This window comes from Nannobrachium achirus (genome assembly GCF_963921795.1).
Source record: "Nannobrachium achirus genome assembly, chromosome: 10".
Taxonomy (NCBI): domain Eukaryota; kingdom Metazoa; phylum Chordata; class Actinopteri; order Myctophiformes; family Myctophidae; genus Nannobrachium; species Nannobrachium achirus.
In genome coordinates, this window is record NC_137819.1 from 21,175,158 (window position 1) to 21,199,517 (window position 24,360).

The 24,360-nt window shown below is 41.0% G+C and overlaps 1 protein-coding gene across 1 annotated transcript in view; it reads left to right on the forward strand.

The window, feature by feature from the left end:
• The window catches only part of sema4ab (sema domain, immunoglobulin domain (Ig), transmembrane domain (TM) and short cytoplasmic domain, (semaphorin) 4Ab), a 52,974-nt gene that overhangs the window by 1,288 nt on the left and 27,326 nt on the right, over positions 1-24,360 (forward strand). Inside the window, exons 2-5 of the mRNA XM_080734359.1 lie at positions 11,126-11,235; positions 17,957-18,095; positions 22,007-22,167; positions 23,016-23,075. Of these exons, the coding sequence (XP_080590485.1) occupies positions 17,996-18,095; positions 22,007-22,167; positions 23,016-23,075 (321 nt within the window). The 5' untranslated portion in view covers positions 11,126-11,235; positions 17,957-17,995. The remainder of the gene's footprint in view (positions 1-11,125; positions 11,236-17,956; positions 18,096-22,006; positions 22,168-23,015; positions 23,076-24,360) is intronic.

Consider the following 24,360-nt stretch of genomic DNA (forward strand, 5'->3'; position numbering starts at 1 on the left):
CTGTATGTACACGTAGAACAAAAAACTAAACAAAAACAGCAGATGATGATAGGCCTACTGTAGCTCTGGTCCATAGCGTTAGAAGGAGAACGCGATCCTTCTAACGTTATGGACCAGAACTAGGCCTATACTGTGTGTGCATGCTTTTAGACATCAGGTGAAAAGAAGTGGCAAAGCATGGGTCCACATAGCAGTATGTTTTCTGGTTGTTGTACTTGTGATACCAATTTCATTTAATCAAGGAGGGAGGGAGACACATAAACAAGTGCAATTGTGCAAGTGATTATACGACAAATACTATTTTGGAACTGGAAGACATGCTGATAAATGGTGTTAACAATAGGCTACTTATTCATTATACTATGTCAGTTTCACAGTCATATTGTAATTTAAGCAATGCATTAAGTGTTAAAGTTCAGCATTTCAATGTCGCAGCTGGTAAAAGTGGGGTATGATTTTAATGTCTTGTATCAGTTTCTGCTTGGTAATACTAATATCAATCTGGAAAGTAACTTGTAACTAAAAATAATTGTTATGGAGTAAAAAGTAATTTGTCTCTAAGATGCAGAGGATTAGAACTATTGAAAAGTGTAAAATCAAAATTACACTTAGTAGTAAATATAGCCTAATTAATTACTTTCCGCCACTTCGTTCAAAATGTAATATTGCATATTAGGTCTAAAAAGCAGGAGTCTTTTTCAGGCCAAGGACCCCTTAGCTGAGAGAGAGAGATGAAGCAGGGACCCCCACTACCTATATAAAATTGCGTTATGTTAGATTTCTTAGACAGCTTTTAGACTAGTTTGACAACACTTTCATCATGTTGGAGTAATGTATTTTCAGATATTTAATCACTTGAACTGTCAAATAAAACTCAGTTTTAAATTAATGCAATACTTTACTATCTGCAGAGTAATTATGTTATTTTTAAACGCTTCATTTTTACACAACCATTCAGCAGAAAAACAAGAAACAGGGAACACTTGCTATATGCATCCCATGTCTATGATGAACATACTTGTAATGCAGTGCACTATAATTTGCTTATAACACTGGACAAATAACACTGGACACTGGACTCATAATTATAACGATTATCACTTCATAAGCACTTGAGTACTTAAGTATACAGTGATATAAGTATATTGCAGTGCATTTATACTTGACCGTATACTGTAAGTCATTACACAATGCTTTATAATGTGTTATGATTATTGTTATAAATCATTAGGAGTATTGTGTGCTTATAACTACAATTATACAGTTATAAGCAAATTATAATGCATGCATAGCATACCTACAGTATGTTTATAACACATTATAGACATGGGATGGTCATGGATGCATAACAAGTGTTACCGGCAGGGCCAGAACGCAGTGTATGCGTGTATTATAACCTTATATATGACATAGTAACTGTAGTGTTAATATATTACTGAAATCCTATTGTAACACGTTATGTAACTTTATTTTTTATTTTTTTTGCAAAAAGTAAAATATTGCTGTAATGCAGTACCGGCAATTTCAGGTCTGAAATTTAATCAAACTCTGCACAGATTGACCTAAAAAAAATAGCATTTGGAATGAAGAACTTGGCGAGATCTGCATGTACATCTGCTTACTATAGCATGTTACTGTTTGTATCAGAGTTCATGAATGTTTGTTATTCCGAGGAAAAGACAGGAGGTAGCCAATGGGGGTGAGGGGGGGGGGGAGAGAGAGAGAGAGAGAGAGAGAGAGAGAGAGAGAGAGAGAGAGAGAGAGAGAGAGAGAGAGAGAGAGATAAACAGCTGTTCGGTTCCTCTCCACACAGTGAAAATCCACTGTGTTAATTTAACTCTGAAAATGTACACATGGGTCCATTTGGTTCCATTTTTCTCAGAGTTACAGTACAAATGTAGACATACTGTATAGCACTGAGGATTTGACTGCGTGTCAACGCATGGCGTGCAAACAATGGCGAATGTACAGAGAAGATTTACAGTGTTCTTGAAACCAAAACCCACCATGACCATTCATTGGACGCTGCGTGGCCTTAGGACAACAGTTCTGCTGTCAATGTGTGGTAGTTTGATTAATATGTCACCATGATAATGTTCAATAACTTCTTTTCAAATCTTTTTTATTATATTTTCACATAGAAATAGCCCAGAGGCGGGTAGACAATCTCAATAAAAAACATCATCACATGTAGATATCTGAGTACATCATTATGAGAGAGAACAAAACCCGACCCCTATCCCCCCTCCCCCCACCCTCAATCCCCAGGACGGTTGCACACCAGGTTCAGTAAAACAAGAATTAAAATAAAAAATCACACCCGTGTGAACTGAGCGGTGGTTTACCCAACCAAAGTTTTTTGAAAAAAAAAAGTTTTTTGAAAAAAAAAAAAAAAAAAGTTTTGGGGAAAAAGTTTTTTTGAAAAAAAAAAGTTTTTTTGAAAAAAAAGTTTTGGAAAAAAAAGTTTTTGAAAATAAAAAAAAGGTTTTGAAAAAAAAAAGATTTGGAAAAAAAAGTATTAGCTCACTGTACTTTACTGTACTGTATACTGTACCTAACTGTACTGTATACTGTAGTCTACTGTACCTAACTGTACTGTACTGTACATATTCTGTGTTCTATATCTATGAATTCTATGTGTTCTGAATTGTGTGTGTGTGTGTGTGTGTGTGTGGGGGGGGGTGCCTGTGTGTGTGTGTGTGTGGGTGTGTGTGTGTGTGTGTGTGTGTGTGTGTGTGTGTATTGCAGTTGATGCTCAGGGCAGGCTAGACTCAACAGCACCTCTCTGGTCACCCAGGGTACTCAGGCTACACCAGAGGCTACATACAGACAGACACACACAGAGGCTACATACAGACAGACACACATACACACACGGCCACGCTATGGAGACGGTGTGACCACCGCTCAAAAATTAGTACAGAGAAAGTAAGAGGAGAGCGGAATAGATATTCAGAACTTGTTGCGTAATGTTCAATAACTTCTGACTGTGCTAACATGATTCACATGAGCAAAAAGATCAAAAGTTCCTCCTGGTAGAATGAATGCAGCAGCAGTATGCTTTCTTTCCCATCTTATTTTTGTTTCAAAGATGCAGTTTGAAACTGGTTTCAACATTCAGTTCAACTTTGTTAAACCACCACAAAACATTTCACTTTGGGCTGGGTGCGATATAGTACACAACTCATATGGCAACATATATTTTTTTTTTTACCGAATACCTCAATGTTGATATTGTGACGTCATTGTTCTAATTAAAAACTAAATAAAGTAGTGTCTAGCTCACAATGTGTAACACTGAAGTGGGTTCTGATCTTGTAGAGTGACTATTTTAGCCATTTCAAAATGATCATGAACATGTTTAAAAGCAGGGGACAAAAACAACACGTTTATGCCATAATATGACATTATGACATGCAGAATCCAGTAACATCGACACACTGTATTTACCCTGCCCTGTTTCACTTGAGGTCACAAAGAGCAGCAACAGACGACGTGACTGCAGTCAGATAATACAAACCAAACAGTTCAGACTGGTGGTGCAACAGTCACATGGAATTTGGCAGTGATTTCTTAAGGCACAAGCAGAAAGCATCAGCTTGCGCGGCGTTGGCGGGGGCATGTTGCGCTGACAGCGCTGCTGTCTGATCAGCGCGTTCAGGTTTCAGTGGCTAGCGTTGGCCCGGGTCTTGGCGTGGGTGAAGTAGGCTCCCTCCGTCTCCATCTCCCTCTACACCCCCCCCCCCCCCCCCCTCTCTCTCTATCTCTATCAGGGCTTGTTCAGCAGTCTAACGGTAGCCGAGTGGAAAGTATCCAGAAATCTGGTGGTCTTGCTCTTGATATTGTGAGCTTGCCTGGCCGTGGACGTAGTAGTGGAATTGGTTAGAATCTTGAATTAAAACAATATCTCTTTTGGGGGCTCCTCCTGACGTCCTGGCACAAAATATGTTCAGATGGGACATCGGGGACCCAAGACCGTCCCATCAAGGGAAGTTCTTTAAGCACGCTCTGAAGCAAGCAATAGTTTTAAAAAAAGCCTTTATAGTCTAGTAAATCTAGGGAAAAAATACACTCAGGTTGGACAAAATTGTATTATTTAGTTTTTCAACTGATTCTGACAGGAAATTGGGTCTACTAGCCAGGATAAAAAATCTACCATGATCTGCTCACTGCAAATACCCACAGTGGCCAAATCAAGTTGGGCTCCCATCGACTTTCTATACAGGAGGAAAATACCCAGAAAAAGAATCTGCTTTAAGTAGGATGTGAGGGGTCTAACTAGGAGTTTGTCATGATGCTGAATCCATTGCAAGCATTTGTTTTGCACAAACAAACATTCCTTGGGCTAAAAATGGCCCCAGAAAATGATGGTTTAGTGATGAAAAGTGATGAGTCATCACCTTTTGTGGGCGTTTTCTCGGGCCAATGAATGTTTTTTTGTGCAAAACAAATGCTTGCAATGGATTCAGCATCATGACAAACCCCTAGTTAGACCCCTCATATCCTACTTAAAGCAGATTTCTTTTCTGGGTATTTTCCTCCTGTATAGAATGTCGATGGGAGCCCAACTTGATTTGGCCACTGTGGGTATTTGACTATTTGCCATATTTTATCCTGGCTAGTAGACCTAATTTCCTGACAGAATCAGTTGGAAAAACTAAATAATACAAATTCTGTCCAACTTCTGCCTTATATTTACCGGACTATTAATGATAATGGGCCATTACATATTTAAAACAATAAAAGGCCACTAACGCCGACCGGTTTCTTCTTCAGGCCATAGCTTATCAATTTGGAGGGTCCTTGACATGAAAAATGTTTATACAGTGCTGTAGTACAGAGAATGTCCATGGCTGTGGGGATCAAAGCGTGAATCTCCAGAGACGTGTGTCTCCACAGTCTATTGTCTTGTGCGTGTCTCCTCTTTCCTTCCATCTCTGTCCGTCCAGAGGTGGGGTTACCTTTGATCCAACACAATGGCTGGGAGGTTTTGATGTATCAGACGTTGCCCCTGGCAGTCATGGCTCAAGTTAGTTTTCTCTCAATGGAGCGTTCTGCCACCGCCGCCCGCAATCTGTCTCGTTAACTTTGCACACACACTCCTTGGCTGCCAAACCACAACCTCCGCCCTCATTTCTCACATGGCCCTCTTCTAGCGCCACCATGATGAGGCCGATTCTTGCAAAACACATTTTTGGACACTGCTCCTACAGATTTGGCCCTAAAATCACGCAAAGCGGTACACAGTATCTCTACAGTCATGTCATCAAAATGCATCTGTCTCATCTAGCGCCACCATCTGGCTGATCTTTTAAAAACACACAGTATCTCTAAAGTCATGTCATCAACATGCTCTGTCCCATTTCCCATATTCCCTCCTGATTGGCAACCATTGCCTTCTAAAGTTTGTGTATGCGACCTGACGGTCGCTTATCTCCCGATTTAGGGAGTCTTACTGGTTTATACCATATAACGTCGCTGTTGGGTGGAAACCTTGTATGTCCATATATCAACTTTAAATGTTTTTTTTCCCAGTTACTTAACTCCCTATTTCGTCTCACAAGTGTCAAGTTTAAATAGCGAAAATAGACGATCTGCAAGCTCACAACGTGTCGTGATGCGCCGCGTTGTGTGTTGTTTTAGCTGTTATTGAAACATTTCGCTTCCATTTCCTAAAAAGTAGAAGTAAGTAGTTTAGGAGATACAAGGTTTCCAGCTGACAGTGACAAGTGTACCTTTTTGTACATCAGACAGACACACACAGACAGACAGACAGACAGACAGACAGACAGACAGACAGACAGACAGACAGACAGACAGACAGAGATCCACAGAGGAATTGCAGTTGTCATCAAGGCACAGCAGTGCAGCGGTTATGAAACACGCGTACACAAAAGGAGATACAGCTAGCAGTAAAAAGATAATAATAAAAAGAGTAAACAGGTTAGTAGCACACAGGCCCAGGGATTAGGAATACACTCCCGGGAGCAAATGTATATTGATGTACACTGCAGTACTCGTGCTTGGCCCTCTGCACTTGACCTGTCTTGGACTGACCAGAAGCGGCATGATTTATGACTTATGAGTTAGTAACCACCTCAACCCCAGCAATCATATTCTGGGGGAATATTTGCCCAAATAATTGCTGATCTACAAGCACGGGCGATGCGTTGTGAGCTTGTTGATTGGCTTTTTTATTTTTATTTTTTAGATTTTGTGTAGATGGATAAAAAGCGTTCTAAGAGCAATTGTAACTCAGGTCTAGTTTACTAAGTCTAGAGCAGCACTATTCAACCTGCGGCATGTCTATATGCGGTCCGTCATGGTCATAACAATGTTTTGTCTACTTTCAGTGTGCACGAATCATTTCTAATGTAATTTTTCTGTTTCTCTCCAAAACCACTAGGAAACTATTTTTGTCTTGTTTTATACAATGCCTTTTTTGCTATTTTGTTTTTTTCCCCCCAAACGTATATAGAAAAACTTAATTTCATGATGAATTCATTCCTTGTCCAATGAAGTTTGGCCTTATAGATGGAAATGTTTTCTGTGTTTTCCCATAATCTACTCAAGTGTGTTACAACAACATCATTGTTTAAACATCCAAAATAGGACCGTAATGTTTAGTTTGCGGTCCTTGGACTTTTTGTATTTTGCTGAGTGGCCCCTGAGCCGTCTTAAGTTGAGTAGCCCTGGTCTAGAGGGCTATGTTTAAACCGGTCTATATACAGTATACATGTCGTCAAAATAGCCTATATCAACACGTTGCAAATTGCAACATGACATGTCTGCTATTTCTGCTATTTTTGAAAATAGCAGAAATACTATGTTGTGAATCATTTTTTGAAACAGAGCTTGTTTCTGGGGCAGGTCCTCTTGTAGAAAACCCCTTGATGCTTTGGTGTGCTGTGAGTCACTATCATCTCACATGGTCAAATGAAAGGAAACTGCATAGTTGGTCTGTCTTTCTTACCCCCCGGCTCCACCGAGCGCGTCGAGCGTCGCGTCAACGTCAACGCAGGGAACGCTCCCGTTTTAATCAATGAAGGGTGCTCCACTGCCGACGTCAACGTCCGCGTCGGACGCTCAAATTCGCCCCGGTTAATTTTTTGACGGCGTCCGACGCCGGCACGATGCCGTCATTTTGGTGGAGCCCTAGCCTTAGCCTCTATACTTTCTTTGATGTACCTTGCTCTTTGCTGTACTCTGTTCATGTTATTTTTTATTCTTTTCATACTTCTCTGTAACTTCTCTGTAACTTATACTGCTGTGCTGCCTCCGGGCGACTGATTTTCCCCCTCGGAATAATAAAGGTATCTATCTATACTCAACAACAGTAGGGGTGCAACTGTTAATCAAACAAATCAGTTCAATAGATTATATAAAAAAAGAAGATTGATCAATAATTTTATAAAATGATGACAATCAGTCTCTTTCAGGCATGTCATAGCCGGCAACAAGAATTACATGTCACAAATCACGATGCGTTGTTGTGAGCTTGTAGATCAACAATTTTATGTATTCAGTAATTTGTTACTCGATTCGTTAATAGAATTATAAAACATAAAAAATAAGATAAAAGAAGATACAAATACATCAATGGATGATTGCAGCCCTACACAGCATCACTGAATCAAATGAACATTTATTCTGAATGGCTTCCCATCTCTTCCTCTTCTAAGTATACAGTCACTGAGTCACATGCTGGGGACTTCATAGTAATGATGATACATGCGATAAATCCCTCCCTCAATTAATCACAAGGTACTAGCAGTAGTGTGTAAGGGGAATAAAAACCCTATAAGCTCATTTCGTAGTTTGTGTTCCAGTTCAGATAAAAAAAGAAGAAGAAAATAAATAGAGCAGATTTAAACATGACAGGCGGCTAGTGTCTTTGTGATGAAGTGGTTCTCTATTTCTCTTTTATTATTTAAAGGGACAATGTCTAGAGCAGTGGTTCCCAAACTTTTTAGCTTGTGACCCAAAAGTGAGATTAGTCGTTTGCCTCGGATCCAAATCCAAACTAGTCCAAAAAACAGCAGATCTACAAGCTCACAACGCGGTGTGTTGTGAGCTTGTAGATCGGCTATTTTCACTACTTCTTAAACATCTGTTTTCTAATTTATGGAATTTCTTTGTTTTTTCTTGTGTTAATTAATGACATTACTTTGAAAAATCATAGGTTTTTGGGTTATGTTTTGAAATTAAAAACAAAATATAGGAAACTAAACATTAAGGGACCCATCAAAATATGTTTGTGACCCACAAATAGGTCCTGACCCAGTGTTTGGGAACCAGTGGTCTAGAGCATTGGTTCTCAAAGGAGGGGGGGTAGAGGGGGTACCAGGGGGTCCCCTAGCGTCACAATAAGTTTAACCACTTTATACATATTTTATACTTTGTCTATATTTGCTGCTATCTCTGCTGCTGTCAGCTTGATACATCTGCTGTTTTTGAAAAGTCTTGAGAATGTTTGGAATGTTTGAATAATTTAGGGCTAGGGTCTTTTTGACACTCATTTCCTCTTCTTGGCGTCCCTGGCACAAAGCAGTTTCAGATGGGGTTCCGTAGCCAAATATATGTTAATTTGGGGGTCTTTGTAATAAAATAGTTTGAGAACGTATGCGCCGGTCCAGAGACCTGTGGCTGTAAAACACAGAGAGACTACCATAAATGAGTAGTAATCTAAATTGCCGGTCGTAATCACATGGTTAGTGTGTAAACAGCACTTTGAGCCTCCCACTTGAATAGAGTCGCGTGTGTAACAACAGAGTACTGAGGTTTGTTTGGGCAGTGTGGGTCAAATTAGTTAACAGACAACACAGTGATAGCGTACATTCAGTTAATGTAATAAACCTTTGCAGGATTATTCCACCTATTCACTCTTGCCTGTCTGTTTTTCTCCAACTGGCAGAGAGAGAGAAAGAGCTGTCCCTACTTCCCTACTTTTCCGGTGTTTCCACTATTATGCATTCAGCAGAGTCCCGTCCCTACTGAAATAATGACTTCCACTGCAGACATTTTATGTCAATTATTATTATTATTATTATTATTTGAACTATGCATGGTGCCTCCCTCTTATGTCTTTATGAACTAAAACCATATTATTTTGCACTACCAGTACGGACACTTCTATGTTCCATATCCAGTTGCACTCTTGTGAGGAGAGGGGTACGTCTTCTAGAGACCCATTGAAAGAGTTACAGCACGCTTTAGTTTCACCGGGTAGATGTCAACATGGAAACAAACCAAAGACAATCCTGCAGCCTCACTTCATAGTCCACATATCGCCTCCAAAAAAGAACAGATTCTGCAAGCTATCATTGCGTTGCAGTGCAACGTGTTGAAACCTTGTTCAGTTCAGTTCAGTTTGATGTATTTTTCAGCACTTTTGGACGAACATGGCATGATTTCAAAGTAAAGAAAAAAAGTTCAAGGCACAGGTTGTGAATTCCAAAATTGGCATACAAATGTATAGATTTGTCTTTATCTTTGTCATGCGAGCAATAGTGTTGCGCAGTGTATAAATGTTTTCGGTGATGCCGACGGAGGCGCGCCACGTGAGACACCGCCGAGGGAGCGGTAGTGAGCAAGTTGTCGTGTCGAGCGTTGCAACGGTCGCATGAGCCGACTCAGCGCCATTACTGAGTTATGTGCCATTATGGACAGAATAAATCGAAGTTAATCTTTGTCCCCCCGACTTTCGGCACCTCCGCAGGGTCCAAGTGAACACAGCGAAGCGCTCCGTACCTCCTTGCCCACCACTGGCCCCCACCGTTGTGCTTAGGTTCCTTGGGAAATGCCAGGTCACGTATCCTACTGACTGACCTGCCAGTGAGGAGCCCCCACCGTGAGGATGTAGACTAGAGCCTTCATCCTATTCCTGCTCAATTCTCCCTCCCCGCCTGGCTTCCCTTCCCCAAACACGGGGCCAAATCCGTAGACGCTCGACAAAGCCGGATGCACCACGGTGGATTTGAACCCACAACCTGGTGGGCAGGCAAATTTACCCCTGCGCCACACGAGCACAGCTCAATGCTCAAGCTTTTGTAGCCCTTCGTACAGCGACAAATGTCAGGTGTCAGTGTGTATCTTCTTCATGTCACCCTTACGGGTCCATTTGGTTCCATTTGTTAAATAGGCACTGAGGATTTTACTGTGTAGACTGGGGGTTCCAGTATAGTTTAGTTTCTCAACCTTTTATATTTCAAGGACTCGCAGTTTGATATGCATTAGGACCATCAACCCCATTTGATTATGTTATTATTTAAAAATAATCTGAGATCCCAATCTATTTTAACCATTAACATGACCAAGTATTAATACTGTATGTTAACTTGTGACACATAATAATGCATTAAGCATTAAGTATTGAAGTGTACAAAAGTACAATCCTCATTGTCGAATTACCGACCTGTACACAAGGGTCCAGCTTGGACCTCTGGTAGTCCCCGGACCTGACATTGAGAACCAGTGACGTAATTAAGGGACACCGCTGGTGCATGACAAAAGTATTGCTTAGTCATAGCGTTGGTGTGGTTAAGGTTAGGGTTAGGGTTAGGCATTCACTATGCGTAGCCGCCAGCTATAGACGACGTGGTGAACCCACTGACCTAAAGTATTTTACTGAGATGCATCTTTTTGATGGTTTATTTTTTGATCCGTTTACATTCGTGAGTAATTCGTATTAAATTAGAAGTAGGCTGGTTGCAGCCTAGTGCAGGACATAAGTAATTTTGAATTAATTATTAAAAGTTCATATTGTTGATAACAAGTATTAATGTGACTCATAGACAGTATAAACTAGTGTGAGAACAGAGAAAAAGCCTGCAAAAGCATACTGTATAGCACTAGCAAACATGATTTTCACTTACATTAACATTACAGTAACTCTCTCTCCCTCTCCCTCCCTCTCTCTCATATATAACAAAAATATCAAGTTGTTTTTGTATTTGTTGGCTACTTGCATGCTTTTCTTTTTTCTTTCTGTCGGGTAATCAGTTTTGGGTTGGCGCGAGGAGTGCTTATACGGGAGAGGTTGAATTTCCATGACGCTTTTCAATCACATCTTTCCAAACGCATTGAGGTAACAATCGTACACGCTTTCTCCTTCTTCTGACTCCAGCTCCCCCGGCCCGTTGTGCAGAAGATGAAATGACGTCCAGCTTCGTAAACCAGAGGAAGAAGCAGCTTGCGCTGAGGCGGACGCCCTGTCCAGCACGTCTCTGATCAGTGGTGGGTAAAGTATACTCAAGTAAATACTCAAGTAGTCAATAGGTGGGGGCAGGGTGGCACAGTTGGTAGTGCTGTCGCCTCACAGCTAGAAGGTACTGCTACAGGGTTCGATTCCCGCTGGGAACGGTGGCGTGTGTTGTCTCCTCTGCGTCATCAGTGCCCATACCCTAAGTGGGGTTGGCAAAAGGGCCTTTCTGTGTGGAGTTTGCATGTTCTCCCTGTGTCTCCTAGCGTAGATACCCTCACAAAAATGCGTAATCCTGGTCTCTATACTGCCTCCCCCTGGCCAGCTGGGGCGCCTGATGGAGGGGAAAGGAAATGGTTGGAATAACGTGTTCCTTCCACGCGCTACGTCCAGCTGGGGAATCTCTCCCCAGCTGCATAGAAGGAAGCATGAGGGAAGCATGAGGTCAGTCCGCTGCTCTCCCCAGGTTGGTAGAGGGAGTGTAGCGCCCAGGATTACTTTAGATAATTGGCACTGGGTGAAAAATGGGTTCCAAAATTGTGGGATAAAGATTTAGAGGAAAAAGGTAGGTATGGCACCCTCATAATATCAAAGCCTGATTCAACCCTAGAACCTCTCCCCCTCACTCAGATCAGCTAACACAGGGAGGTTGGCAGAACATTCGGTAAATCATCCGGGACAACGCTCCACTCGTCCCAGACGCTTCTCCTTTCTGGCTCCCAAACTGAAATGAACTCCCCATTGCATTTAGAACCACAGACTCAATCCCAACCTCTGAATCTAAAGACTCACCTATTCAGACTCCACCTTAGCACGTAGCACTTACCGTAGCACTTGCCCTTGCCTCGGCGACCTTGCAGCCTTATGCAAAGGCTAAAATGGTCATTATTGACCTGGCATCCTATACTGTGTGTAGGGCTGTCACAATTATTACATAATCGTCTAATCGTGATTTTTTGACATAATCGTGATTATTTTTCATAATCGTCATAATCGTTTCCATGTTAAAAAATGTTCATATCTTTAAAAAAAAGGTAAAAAATTGTGGAAATAGCTGATCTACAAGCTCACAATGCGTTGCATCGCGACGCGTTGTGAGCTTGTAGTTATTTTTTAAGTAGTAAGTTGTCAAATATGTCAGTAATTTCTTTGTATATTTAGGTTATGTGTCATATCTACCATGTACAACTTCAAAGCCTAAAAGCCAAACAGAAATGTAATTATCAACGACAAAAACACAATTAAATCGTTAATCGCCAATTATTTGAGTGACAGACAATTAATCGTCATGTAAAATGTCATATCGTGACAGCCCTAACTGTGTGTTCACAGAACATCCCAAATAAGACCTTGTACGGCTTTGTCTACGTTGGAAGTCCTGGCTTTCAATTCATCACAAATAGTACAAGAACAACATTCAATGCAATTATAAAATATAACATAAATGGGGGGTGGGTTTTCACTGGGAGGAGTGATGACTACCTTTGCCTCGTGAAAGGTGGATTTTCAGGGAAGCCAGGGGCCCAGCTAGCTGCATGTCTTAAGGAAACAGTCAAGGAATTCCACACTTGAGTGGCAGTATTGTAGAAGGAGAATGTAATTTGTGCTGTGTTGTTTTTTTTACATCTGGTTGCCAGATTCTGTGAGTGAAACATAAGAAAACAAGCCCGAAAGAAGCGACCAGTTTCACCTCTTGAGCTCTATTATATTAGCTATGTTCTAAAATTAGGGATGTGCGCGATTATTCGGTTATCCGACTAAACAGGGCTGATCCCACTATTCGGTTTGTAAATAAAATTCGGTTATTCTATTAAATATATTTTTAATTATTGAGATATGAACTTTATTCAACATTTGCATCTTGCACTCATATTAATTTCATTTCTTTATAATAAAAGGTTGCTATAACAAGTAAAATAAGCAACTTAAGAATTACCGTGGGTGATTTGCGGAGCCTGACTGTCACACTGTTAAGTGGCAGCAGCAGGCTGTCTCTGTCTGTCTGTCTTTCTGCTGCTTCAACATGAGTAGGCCTACATTGAGTGATTTATTATCAGCATCATTCATCATTCATTAACTCTATCAACGCTTTGAACGTTCCCGTTCGCCCCATTTTTCCCGGCGGCGCGATGCCAATTGTACGTTCTTTGGCTCGTTCTTTTGTACCTTGGTTTGATGTCTGTAAACTGATGAGGGGTCGCGCGGGTGTGTACCGTTGAAACAGCTCCCGTAAAAGTACTCTCAAAAACCCACTGGACGTTAGCATCAATGGAGTAACAAAACACTTCCATGTGATTTCCTCTGGATCTATTGCTCTGTAGCGACTGAGGCTGCCTTGACGAACGGGAGCCTACTGAGACCATTTTCACATTAACTTGCATGAGGCTGCCCTCTACTGCTGGTAGAGCCACGGTACACCTCTTTAAGGAGAAAATTAAAAAATAATAATGAAAAAAAAAATACATCTTTGTCTATAACATCGCAAAGGTAAGGTGCTTTTGCTGGCACAAAACCCAATAATAAATAACAACATCTGGCAGGGAAAAAGTTAACTTGCTACGATGCAAAGTTTGTCTGAGTGCTTTGCCTTTGATGGAGAAATCAAATCCAATAAAGGCGACTGGATGTGAATCACTCGTTACCTCGGCTCGAGCCTGCTGCATCAGTGTGATCCGCTCATCTGAAGAATAATCCATTTTGAGGTGAGAACATGGAGAAAGCCAGTCATAAGTCATAAGCCAGTCATAAGTTGGCTGCGAATGCCATAAATAATGGTTTAAAGTAGGCCTAATATTGATGAGAGATGAGCGAGATGAGAGAGGTCACTTCACAAGACGAGTCCAGTCAGTCACCAGCTGCACTGCGGTGCGCTGCTCTGGGGAGTTAATTGGTATTTGACCTAGTTTTACGTCTTTAACTGGTGATGTAATCAATTATTTTGGAGCCGATTCCAATAGTATAAACATTATTAAAAGGCTTTCATATACTCTTTTTTTTTTTTTTTATGTTTTTTATCCCACGTTTTTTTGCAACCCATTTTTCTCACCCGGTGACTACCTAACCTGTAGTCCTGGTTTCCGCTCTCCCCCTGCCGCGCCAGGGGACATTGGGGAGCACCCGGCTGGCTAGGGGGAGGTAGTATAGAAACCAGGACTACTGCATGTTTTTGTGTGAGGGCCTATGCCCAAGGAGACACGGGGAGAACATGCAAACTCACCACAGAAAGGCCCTATCGCCAACCCCACCTAGGGTGTGGGTGCTGATGACACGGGTGGAGGAACACGCCCACAGCTTCCCCCGGCAGGAATCGAACCCAGGACCTTCTGGCTGTGAGGCGAAGTGCTAACCACTGCGCCAAGGCCATCGCGTGTTTGTCGAGGTTGCGGCAACAGAAAATGAAACGATCCGCCAATCAGAGTAAACCGCACACACACTGGATAACAAGTCAACAAGATCGAATCCAGACAGAGCCTTTGTAGCCTATACCATAACGTAACCATAATGCATTAACATTAACATGACATGTTACTATCTGAAGTAATGTTACTGCCCTGTCCCTGTGATTTTAATATGCAAACTGCTAATAAAGTAATCAATCAAAAGAACGAGAGATTTATCTGGGTGACTTACAGTGCGTGCGTGCGTGCGTGCGTACAATGTTTCTTTCTGACAACCACCTAAATATTGTCCAATTACCGTAGCAGACGCAATTTATATCCGACACAAATTGATTAGAAGTTTTCCCTGCCGGGAACTCAACTAGTGAAAACAGCAGATCTACAAGCTCACAACGCTCTTCACTTGCTGTGAGCTTGTAGATTGGATATTTTCACGAGGCCTCTTCTTATTCTTTTTATATGTAATTTCTTAAATGTGTTCGCTTGTTTTAAAACAATATGAATACATAATCATGTATGGGCTATGCGGTCGGGTGAAATGACGCAAGGAGGAGGCATAATATAGGCCTATACACTGGACCCATATAGCCTACTGTAGCTTGTTATAGTCTTGAAATAAAACATAATTTAACAGACAAAACTATAGCCTGCATGTAGGCCTACTGACCACTGTTATTACAATCGGGGTTATAGGCTATATTTCTTTATAAAGACAACGGGTATGTCCATGGCGCGCCAGAGCGCCACAGCCACAGGCGTGATTTTTGATTGATAGCATGAATAGAAAGGGAGATAAACTATCACGTCATACAAAAAATAAATAGAGAGTTCACAGAATAAATACAAATTTGAATAAGAGCAATTGCTTGAGAAATGACCAGGGTCTGGGAACTGAAGCAGCTATGGGCGATCAACATTATCCTGCACCCGGCTTTACTCTATAGCTTTTTATTGCTGTCAGACTATATTTTGTTTGGTTTAAATAGGCCTATACTGTTACATTTCATAATGAAATGTTTGGCTATTTATTATGATATGGTTAAACCATGGCGTGATCATTTGCATTTGGTGCGTTGTATTATACCAATAAAAACACTATTTCTGTTAGAAGCTGTTGTCATTGATTGTTCTTTAGATTCAGGAAACACCTATGAAGTGTTTTACTAGCTCAGAAATAAATCAATTAGTCTATTAAGTGTTTTGTAGCCTTATTCTATAGATATTATTAACCGTAATCTAGCCTACTTGCGTTCTGGAGTCATTCAATGAAATGTCGGGTTGATGCGCTGCCGTCTCCAATCTCTCCATGTGTCCAAAATAACAGATGTATAAACTGTCGACAGGCCATGACGCAATGCGTTGGTATCTTGCAACTCTGTTTTTTTTGTGTGGCGCACCGCGCATCGCGCACGATCACGGAGAAAAAGAAAGACTCCACCGTTTGATTCAACAATGGTTTGGTTTAAGCTATAAAAAAAGGTCTTCTCATTCTTTGGAAATCCCAGCATGACAATGACCGTGTCCCTTTAGTAATCAGGTCTTTATTTGCTGTGCAATTAATGAATGAAACTGATGGAGCAAAATGGCATGCCACACAAATCATTTATTTGAATAGACTCATCTTATTTACAGAATTGACACAATGAACTGACACTCTATCACTTCTGCTAATTATATAGGTATTCTAGGACTAGGTATTAGTATTAACTGAATGAGTGGTTGGTTTAATTTTATTTATAATTGAATTGAAGGCAGAAACACGCATTCATTCATTATTTAATCGTGCGAAGACAGCCGACCCAAATTTGCGCAAGGAAACCCCACCTGCGGTTTTATTAGAATGCTATAAATAAAGTGCTCATGCTTCTCAAATAGACTACACAAATACAATAATTTGAGTTTAGCTATGCAGCAGGGATTATTAATTCCAGGGGTGATGTGCGGGGTGTAACCAAAACCAGTGTCTTTCTTTTCTTTTCTTTTTTTGCAAAGATGCATGCAGCAGCAGCGGACCAGCGGTCCATAAATAATCAAAGCAAGCATGTAACATAATGATCAGTCAATCAAATTGGATATTAAAATGATGCCCACACAGGCTGTGTATTTTGGAAGGGAGGCAGGTCTGGCGCATCACATACAGCAGGCCATGAGAAACAAAATGAGAAAGGTAAATAGCCAAACATTTCCTCGTTGCAATGAACAGCTAAATGGTTTCCAAATAGGGTCACATTAACAGCCACAGCAACTAGACCATAGAATGACAAAAGAACAAGCTGACAAAGTGTCAAAATCTATCAAAATCAAACGTTATTTTGTATTTATTCCTTGGCTGGCTTCTGCGGAACGTGGAAGAATGGCTGTCGAGTGAGTGTCTGTTGATTGTGGAGGTGGAGGGGCTTGCTTGATTGCTGGTATCCCGCAGCTGGTCAGTTTTCCAGCAAAGTTCAGGGAAACAACGATCGCGCCGCCGAGATTGGCCGTTTTGTCAGAGGCGCGAGAGATTTGTTTGGTCCTTTTTCTAAGACATTTCAGGGAAACGGGGACAGCGATTGGCGGCCCAACCTCGACAGAGAAGTCACAGCAGGCGCCACCGTGCCCCTACTTTCATATACTCTTGATATCTTTTTCAAATGAGGTTTAGCCTAATAGATTGAAATGTGCTAATTTTGGCTATTTTCTGTGTGTTAATGGCAATAAATAAATTCATCAATTAATTTTCGGATATCCGAATATTCGGTTTCAAAATTGTCGTGTACACGTCAGTGAAATTAGTCGCTAGGAACATCCCTATCTAAAATAATGTTGAAAGCAAGGCCAAATAAGCAACTACACTACACACACAAGCCCAAACAAAAGCAACCGACAACTAGCAACATTATAGGAAAACAAGATCAAAGTTGCTTATAATGAGCATACCTGGCAACACTGTCAATTTGTGTGAAACCAGCGTCTGCCAGCCGTCTGAATGCAATGTTCGTCGCCCGACTTTTAAATGACAATGTTTGCCAACTAAATAACCACCCATTTTCAATATTGAACTGTCGTTTGAGTTGTTATGTGGAAATAAGAAAAAAGTCCCCCCTCCCATTCTGTGCTGCCTAGAACTGGAGGATTGATTTTGGGGTTTGTATTGCAAAGTACACTGATGGTTCTCCCCTTTAAGTGGTTAATTCATAATGTATTTTTCCCGAAGGGTCCCTTCCTAAAAATGCAGTGGAGTTAAAAGTACAACATTCTTATTCTAAATGTAACAGAGTGGAAGTCATCAGCTTGCAAACAAACAAATACTCCCAAAATTACACAACAGTAAGTACATGTACTGAGTCACTGTCCACCACTGTCTCTGATCCCAACACAGTGACTCCAGGAGTGTCTTGTCTGCTTCCTCTGTGCTGTCATGGAGCTCCAAGGTCTGCTGTCCCTCTCTGCGCTCCTCCTGGTCGTCCTCCTCAGCCCGCGTGTGAGCGCCTTGACCCCTCGAGTCTCCTTCCCCATGGGTGAGTGGAACGCTCAAATACATCTTAACTCTTATTGTGCCAATCCCGAACTAGTTCGGCTTTATTTGGACCTTATTATTAACGTTCAGGGTGCCGATCCCGAACTAGTTCGTTTTTTTTTTAAAAAGGGTTAGGGTTAGGGTTAGGGTTACATTTTTTTTATTTATTTTTTTTTCGAGCCGGGCCGCCGGCCGTCATCTGTTTACACGGCCCGCGAGAGCGTCGCGCCGCCGATATTTACCATCCACTCCAATGCAATCCAGGATCTTTAGAGCTCATTTTCTCTGTTCCATGCATATCCATGAGGTGTGCAAGGTTTAATCATGGCTAAATCGACGAAAATAGGGCTTCTAAAATGCTTGGTAGCCAATAGCTAACTTCAAGCTAACTTCATCCTGTTCCTGTTCATGCACAAAGGAAAGTGTTCAGGCGCGTCATGGCTGCGCACGGCTTGTGCATATACAGCGCTTGTCTATGGTGGATTCTATGGCCATTGGGCGCCCTCTAGTGGTGAAAAAGTGGCACTGAAAGGGTTAATGTTTCATTAAAAGTGCAATAATATTGTAACATGTCTGCAGTGTTATTGGCGTATTATTATGCAGATATAGCTGCAATGCTGAAAACATTTATCTTTAAAGTTGTACTATGTAACTTTTTTTATAAAACAAATCTTAAAATTCTCCTAACTATTAAATCACAAAAGTTTTAGAAGAAGCGCGCCGTGAATTTCAGCCTGTAAAGCCTTCTCTGTATGTAAACTGAGATCCTTGCCGTGGACCGGATCTCGCGCGAAAATTGCGTCATCACACTACCGGCCAATCACAGCGAGGGTTATACAACTGCCGGCCAATCACAGCGCATCTTGAAGTGGGGTCGCTATGGCAGCCATATTTGTTGTCGCCCGTTTGTACCATCCCTTCTCTAGGTAATTTCGCCTACCAGGCAGGGTGAAGGAGTCCGTATCTCTGGAATTACTGAACGCACAGGAACAAGGGACCCCTTAAAAGATAGATCTCAGCGAGGTGGAGGCAGACGCGGGGGTCTGAAGGTACGAAAAACGTCCGAAAGACGCGGACACGACCGCGGTTTGCTATAGGGCTAATGACCACTAGTTGGGCATCTTACACAGTATGGCTTTAAGATAGATCTAAACTACTAGTAAGACGCCTCAGGGCGACATGCGACCTAGCCGAGGTTGTGCCATTGACTTGGCCATCTGGCCAGTCATGTACTGTATATCGGACCAGTTACCCTGGTACCCATATATGGAGATCCATGTACTGATGCTGTGAGAGCCCAAACATGCTTACTCAGTTATTCGTTATGTGAAAGTCATATGACGTCTTATGACATCTGACATCATACATACATTCCCTGTTATGCCCATACATGGAGATCCCTGTCTGTACAACAAAGTATATAGGGCTTATATAAGTGATAGTGGCATAATAAATAACAATCAATGTTTACAATTCTCTGTGGAAAAAAGGTCCTTTTGCGCACACATAATATTTGTTGTTGTAGCTGACAGTGTGCGGGATCTCCCTTTTTTTCTACAATTACTTTTTGAAATAGTTTCCACAACACAAGTGTAATTCATGCCTGTGTCGGCCTGTTTTAGAGAATAAACAAAGTACATATCAACTTGTTGGACTTTCAGCCCACCAGTGTACAGTGAACTGAAAACTCCTAGGGCCATCATGCCAACAGTACAAATCATTGTTGTCGGGTGGACACCTTGTATGTCAAAAACCTTCAATTTATTTATTACTATTTAAACGATTTAACATTGTGAAAATAGCTGATCTACAAGCACACAACTTGTAGATCGGCTATTTTCACTACTTTTGTCTGATACTTTGTACTGATGAAGTAGGGCTTTAGTTTACGAAAAAAACATACACATTTGAAACTTGGAGATACAAGGTTTCTGCCCAGAGTGACGAAAATGCACATGTAAACAAAAGCAGTAGATAGAGTCATAACCTGCTCAGAGGTGCCACCTGCTGTCAAGAGAGTGAAACAACAAGACCCTGTTCAATCTGACAAAACCAAACAGAAACATTTGTATTTATATGTTCAATGAAATAAGCAGAAGTAAATCATTAATCATAATCCGTTGTATGACAATTAATCATCGACTAAAATGTCATGCTTGTGCGGCGTGCCAGCCCTAAAGTTGCCTGTTAAGTGTATCTTTAATGAGAAAAAGTGAGAGAGTGTGATGGTGAGTTTGATTCTGTGGATTGTGCGTATCTACTCCACCAACACAACATGTGGTGACTTGATGATCAGGATGGATATTTGGACATTTGAACAGAGGCTTACTTACAAAGTACATTTGCATTCGTCTGCCATGGGAGAGAGATAAGAGATCACAAAGATGAACAAATGCACGATGATACATGGAACAGAGTGGAAACACGGATGAATGGAGTTCTTCTTTCACTAGTACATTGTACCCACAGCAACATGTGGAGGTTACGCCACTGCAGAGCACCTGCGTTTGGTTTTGTACACAATAAAACAATAATGAATGAACCAGACTTTTGGTTCAGGATTATGGACATACGTACCAATAACAACTTGATGAAAGCGTTGGACTTTTATGAGCACAGGGAGTCCTTGAATGCAGGATTAATTTAAACTAGTAAACCAGATGAAACATTGGAGTGGTTTAATCATATGAACCATGTCATGCACCTTACTATCTGATCAGAACTGTTATCTTTTAGTGAGTAAACACAGACAAAATTTGGCAAACATTTGGCAGAAATAGCAGATCACAACTGGTCACAATGTGATGCATTGTGAGCTTGTACAGTAGTAGTAGCTGTTTTCGGGCTAAGAGATTTGGTGTAGAGGAGAAAAAGGCTAACATATTTCATGTAGGTACCTGGTTCCAAATCTACCAAATCTACAAGTGACTGCAGAATAGGAAGTAAACTGAATTTGGGGCGATACTTACCTGACTCGATTTAAAGGTGGTATAGGTGGTACACATTTAGCTTACATTTTAAAAGAAGTGTTCCACTTTCAATTATGCCTGCGGCATTCTTTGTGTCATCTCACTTGTTTATCCTCGTGCTGCGAGGCGTTGTGAGCTTGTAGTATTTTCGGCAAAGAGGTTTGGTGTAGATGGGGAAAAGAGCAGACTAAGTACAGAGTGAAAGCTCACGTTTATTAAGTATTCACAGTTCAAGTGGTTACATATATGAAACACAAATTGACATGAACCCAAAATACACTGATGATTGTGCTGTCAAACAATGAAATGATATGGAATCTATGGAAAGGTTGTGAGGGTCCCTTCCCTGCTTCATCTCTCTCTCAACTAAGGGGTCCTTGGCCTGAAAACGTTGAAGACCCCTGCTGTATGCGTTCTCTCTCCTGATTGGACACAATTGGTATCCCAGCTTGAAAATGTCTTTTCTGTTCACTAAAAAGCTGTATGTATAGGGCTGTCACAATTATGACATAATCGTCTATCACAATTATTCGACATAATCGTGATTATTTTTCATAATCGTCATAATTATTTCCATGTTGAAAACTTTTTAAAAGTCAAAAATAGTGGAAATAGCAGATCTACAAGCTCACAACGCGTCACATCGCGACGTGTTGTGAGCTTGTAGATCGGCTAATTCCACTATCAGTGTTCTTTTCTTTTAAGAATAAAGTTGTCAAATATCTCAGTAATTTCTTTGTATATTTAGGTTATGTGTCATATCTACCATGTGCAACTTCAAAGCCTAAAAGCCAAACAGATATGTACTTGTCAATGACAAAAACACAATTAAATCGTTAATCGCAAGTATTTGAGTGACGATTAATCGTCATGTAAAATGTCATAATCGTGACAGCCCCAGTTATGTAACAGTTGTTTTATAACTGCTCCTTGTGGATGGCAGGTGTTCCGGGGAGGACCCTCACCCGCTTCAGCAGTGCTGATGTCAGCAACACCACCACGCTGTTGCTGAGCGACGACGGAGACACGCTGTACGTGGGAGCCAGGGACGCTGTGTTGTCCCTGGACATCAGCCAACAGGACGCTCTGCTCATGAGGAGCAAGGTACAAGAGGGAGGCCTGGCAGGCCCTGGACACCAGGGGTTCTCAAAGTGGGGTCCCCAGTCGAAATTAGTTAAATATAGTGCCAAAAGCCATTTAATCACTTCCAAGACTATTTTATACTTCGGTTATTTAAAAATTGCCGATCAACAAGCTCACAATGTGTGGAGATGAGACGCGTTTTGAGCTTATAGAACTGTTATTTTGGAGGAAACTCTTTCTTGGGTCCTGGACACTGAAATGTTTGAGAACCACCGCTGGACACAGATGCACAAACATGCAGTATAAGTGTTCTGTGATGATCTCATAACGTTAACCATGTTGTGGAATTATGTCATCACTGTCGGTTGGAAACCTTGTATGTTGTCCAAAACAATTGGAAGTTAAGCCTGGAAATCAAAGTATTGATCTAATTAGTTATTAGTTACCGTTAGTCAAGTTTTTCATTGGTTCAATATTTATAAAACCTATACAAATAACCACTTTCAACCTGGCCTCCCAATTTAGGCTTATAGGTGAAAACGTTGAAAACATAATATATTAAAAAAAAAACTATTTTCAATACTTTCGGCCAGTGCTGTCATATGTCGAAGTCTAAAATAGAGAATATGGAGATACAAGGTTCCTGCCTGACAGTAACGAACTGAACTGATTTGTTATTGTAAATGCATTAAAATGCTGGATGAAATGTTGTAACGTCCTGTCGATAGGGACTTTAATAGTATTGTAAAACAAGTGCAGGCTCCAGAATGAAAGTATTTATTTGTAATGTGAGATGTGAGTGGTTTGACAAACACAGCTGTGTGTGTGGGCCACGTGACATTGACCGTCTCTTTCCATTCCTCTCTCAGCTGGACTGGTCTCCGTCAGAGAAGGACCTGGAGCAGTGTTCCATGAAAGGCAAGAAAATGGCAAGTCAACTGAAGAACATCTTTGCTCTGTCCTTTGTTTGGTTAAACATTACAAATTACAAAGTAATTTAGTAGAGGATACAACGTTGGAATGGCATCACATTTGGAACAGTAAATAAGGGTCTATTTGGTTCCATTTGTACAATCTCAGAGTTACAGACGTGTAAGGGTGCATATGGAACCCCTTATACATGAATGGTTAACTGTTAAGGAATCGGACCGTTAAGATGGAATCATTAACACATTGGCCGCCATTTTAACATTGACTGTATGGCTCTCCTGCCATTTTGTTTAATACAAAAATGTATATATTTTTTTTATATTGACATTTTTCCTAAATTCTGTATTTTTTCGACAATGTCATACAGAACCTCAAATGAAACAGGACAAACTCTAGTCTCACCGAAAAATAAAATAAATAAATAAAAAGCTTTTTTTTCTATAGTTGCAGCCATCTCAAAATAGCCATTTTTGACCAAAATCCAGCTATAATTGAAAGAACTGGAGATATTGACCTTTTTGTGATTGATGGCTTTTCGAGCGAATAACTCAGTTGATATTTGTATTTATGGCGTCAGGCACTTATCAGATAAGTGTACTAATGTAATTATGTAATAGGAATTATTTTTAGAATTTTCTGTTTAGAAAAATGCAGAGAAAAATATTTTTATATGCTATGTCTGACCAAAAACAGCAAGTTCACATTGATATACTATTACTGCTACAGTATTCTACAAGTCTGCTACAAGTCACTTGGGGGCGCTGTCTCTCTGTTTCTGTGTGTAAATGCTAGTTGCGCTCTGTAGGCCTACAGGTGCACACACACACATTGACATCAAAGGGGGCATGAGTCTTTACAACCAGTAAGACTCCCTAATCGGGAGATAAGCGACCGTTGGTCGCTTATCTCCACAAATATCACAACCTCCACCTCTCACATCATACGGGTAGCCATAGTTACACCTGGAATGTTGAATCTCCATATATGGAGATAACCTACGCATCACACAAAGTCTGACCTCACCAGCCCATACTTGGGCATGGACGACTTATATCTCCATATACGGAGATGGCCATATATGGAGATACGATGACATCACAGAGTCCACAGCTGATGATGTGGCGTGATGTCATACAATACACAAACAAGCCCTATATAAAGGGGCAATTCTCACCAGGGAAGAGAGCATTGCCTGGAATGTTGAATCTCCATATATGGAGATAACCTACGCATCACACAAAGTCTGACCTCACCAGCCCATACTTGGGCATGGACGACTTATAT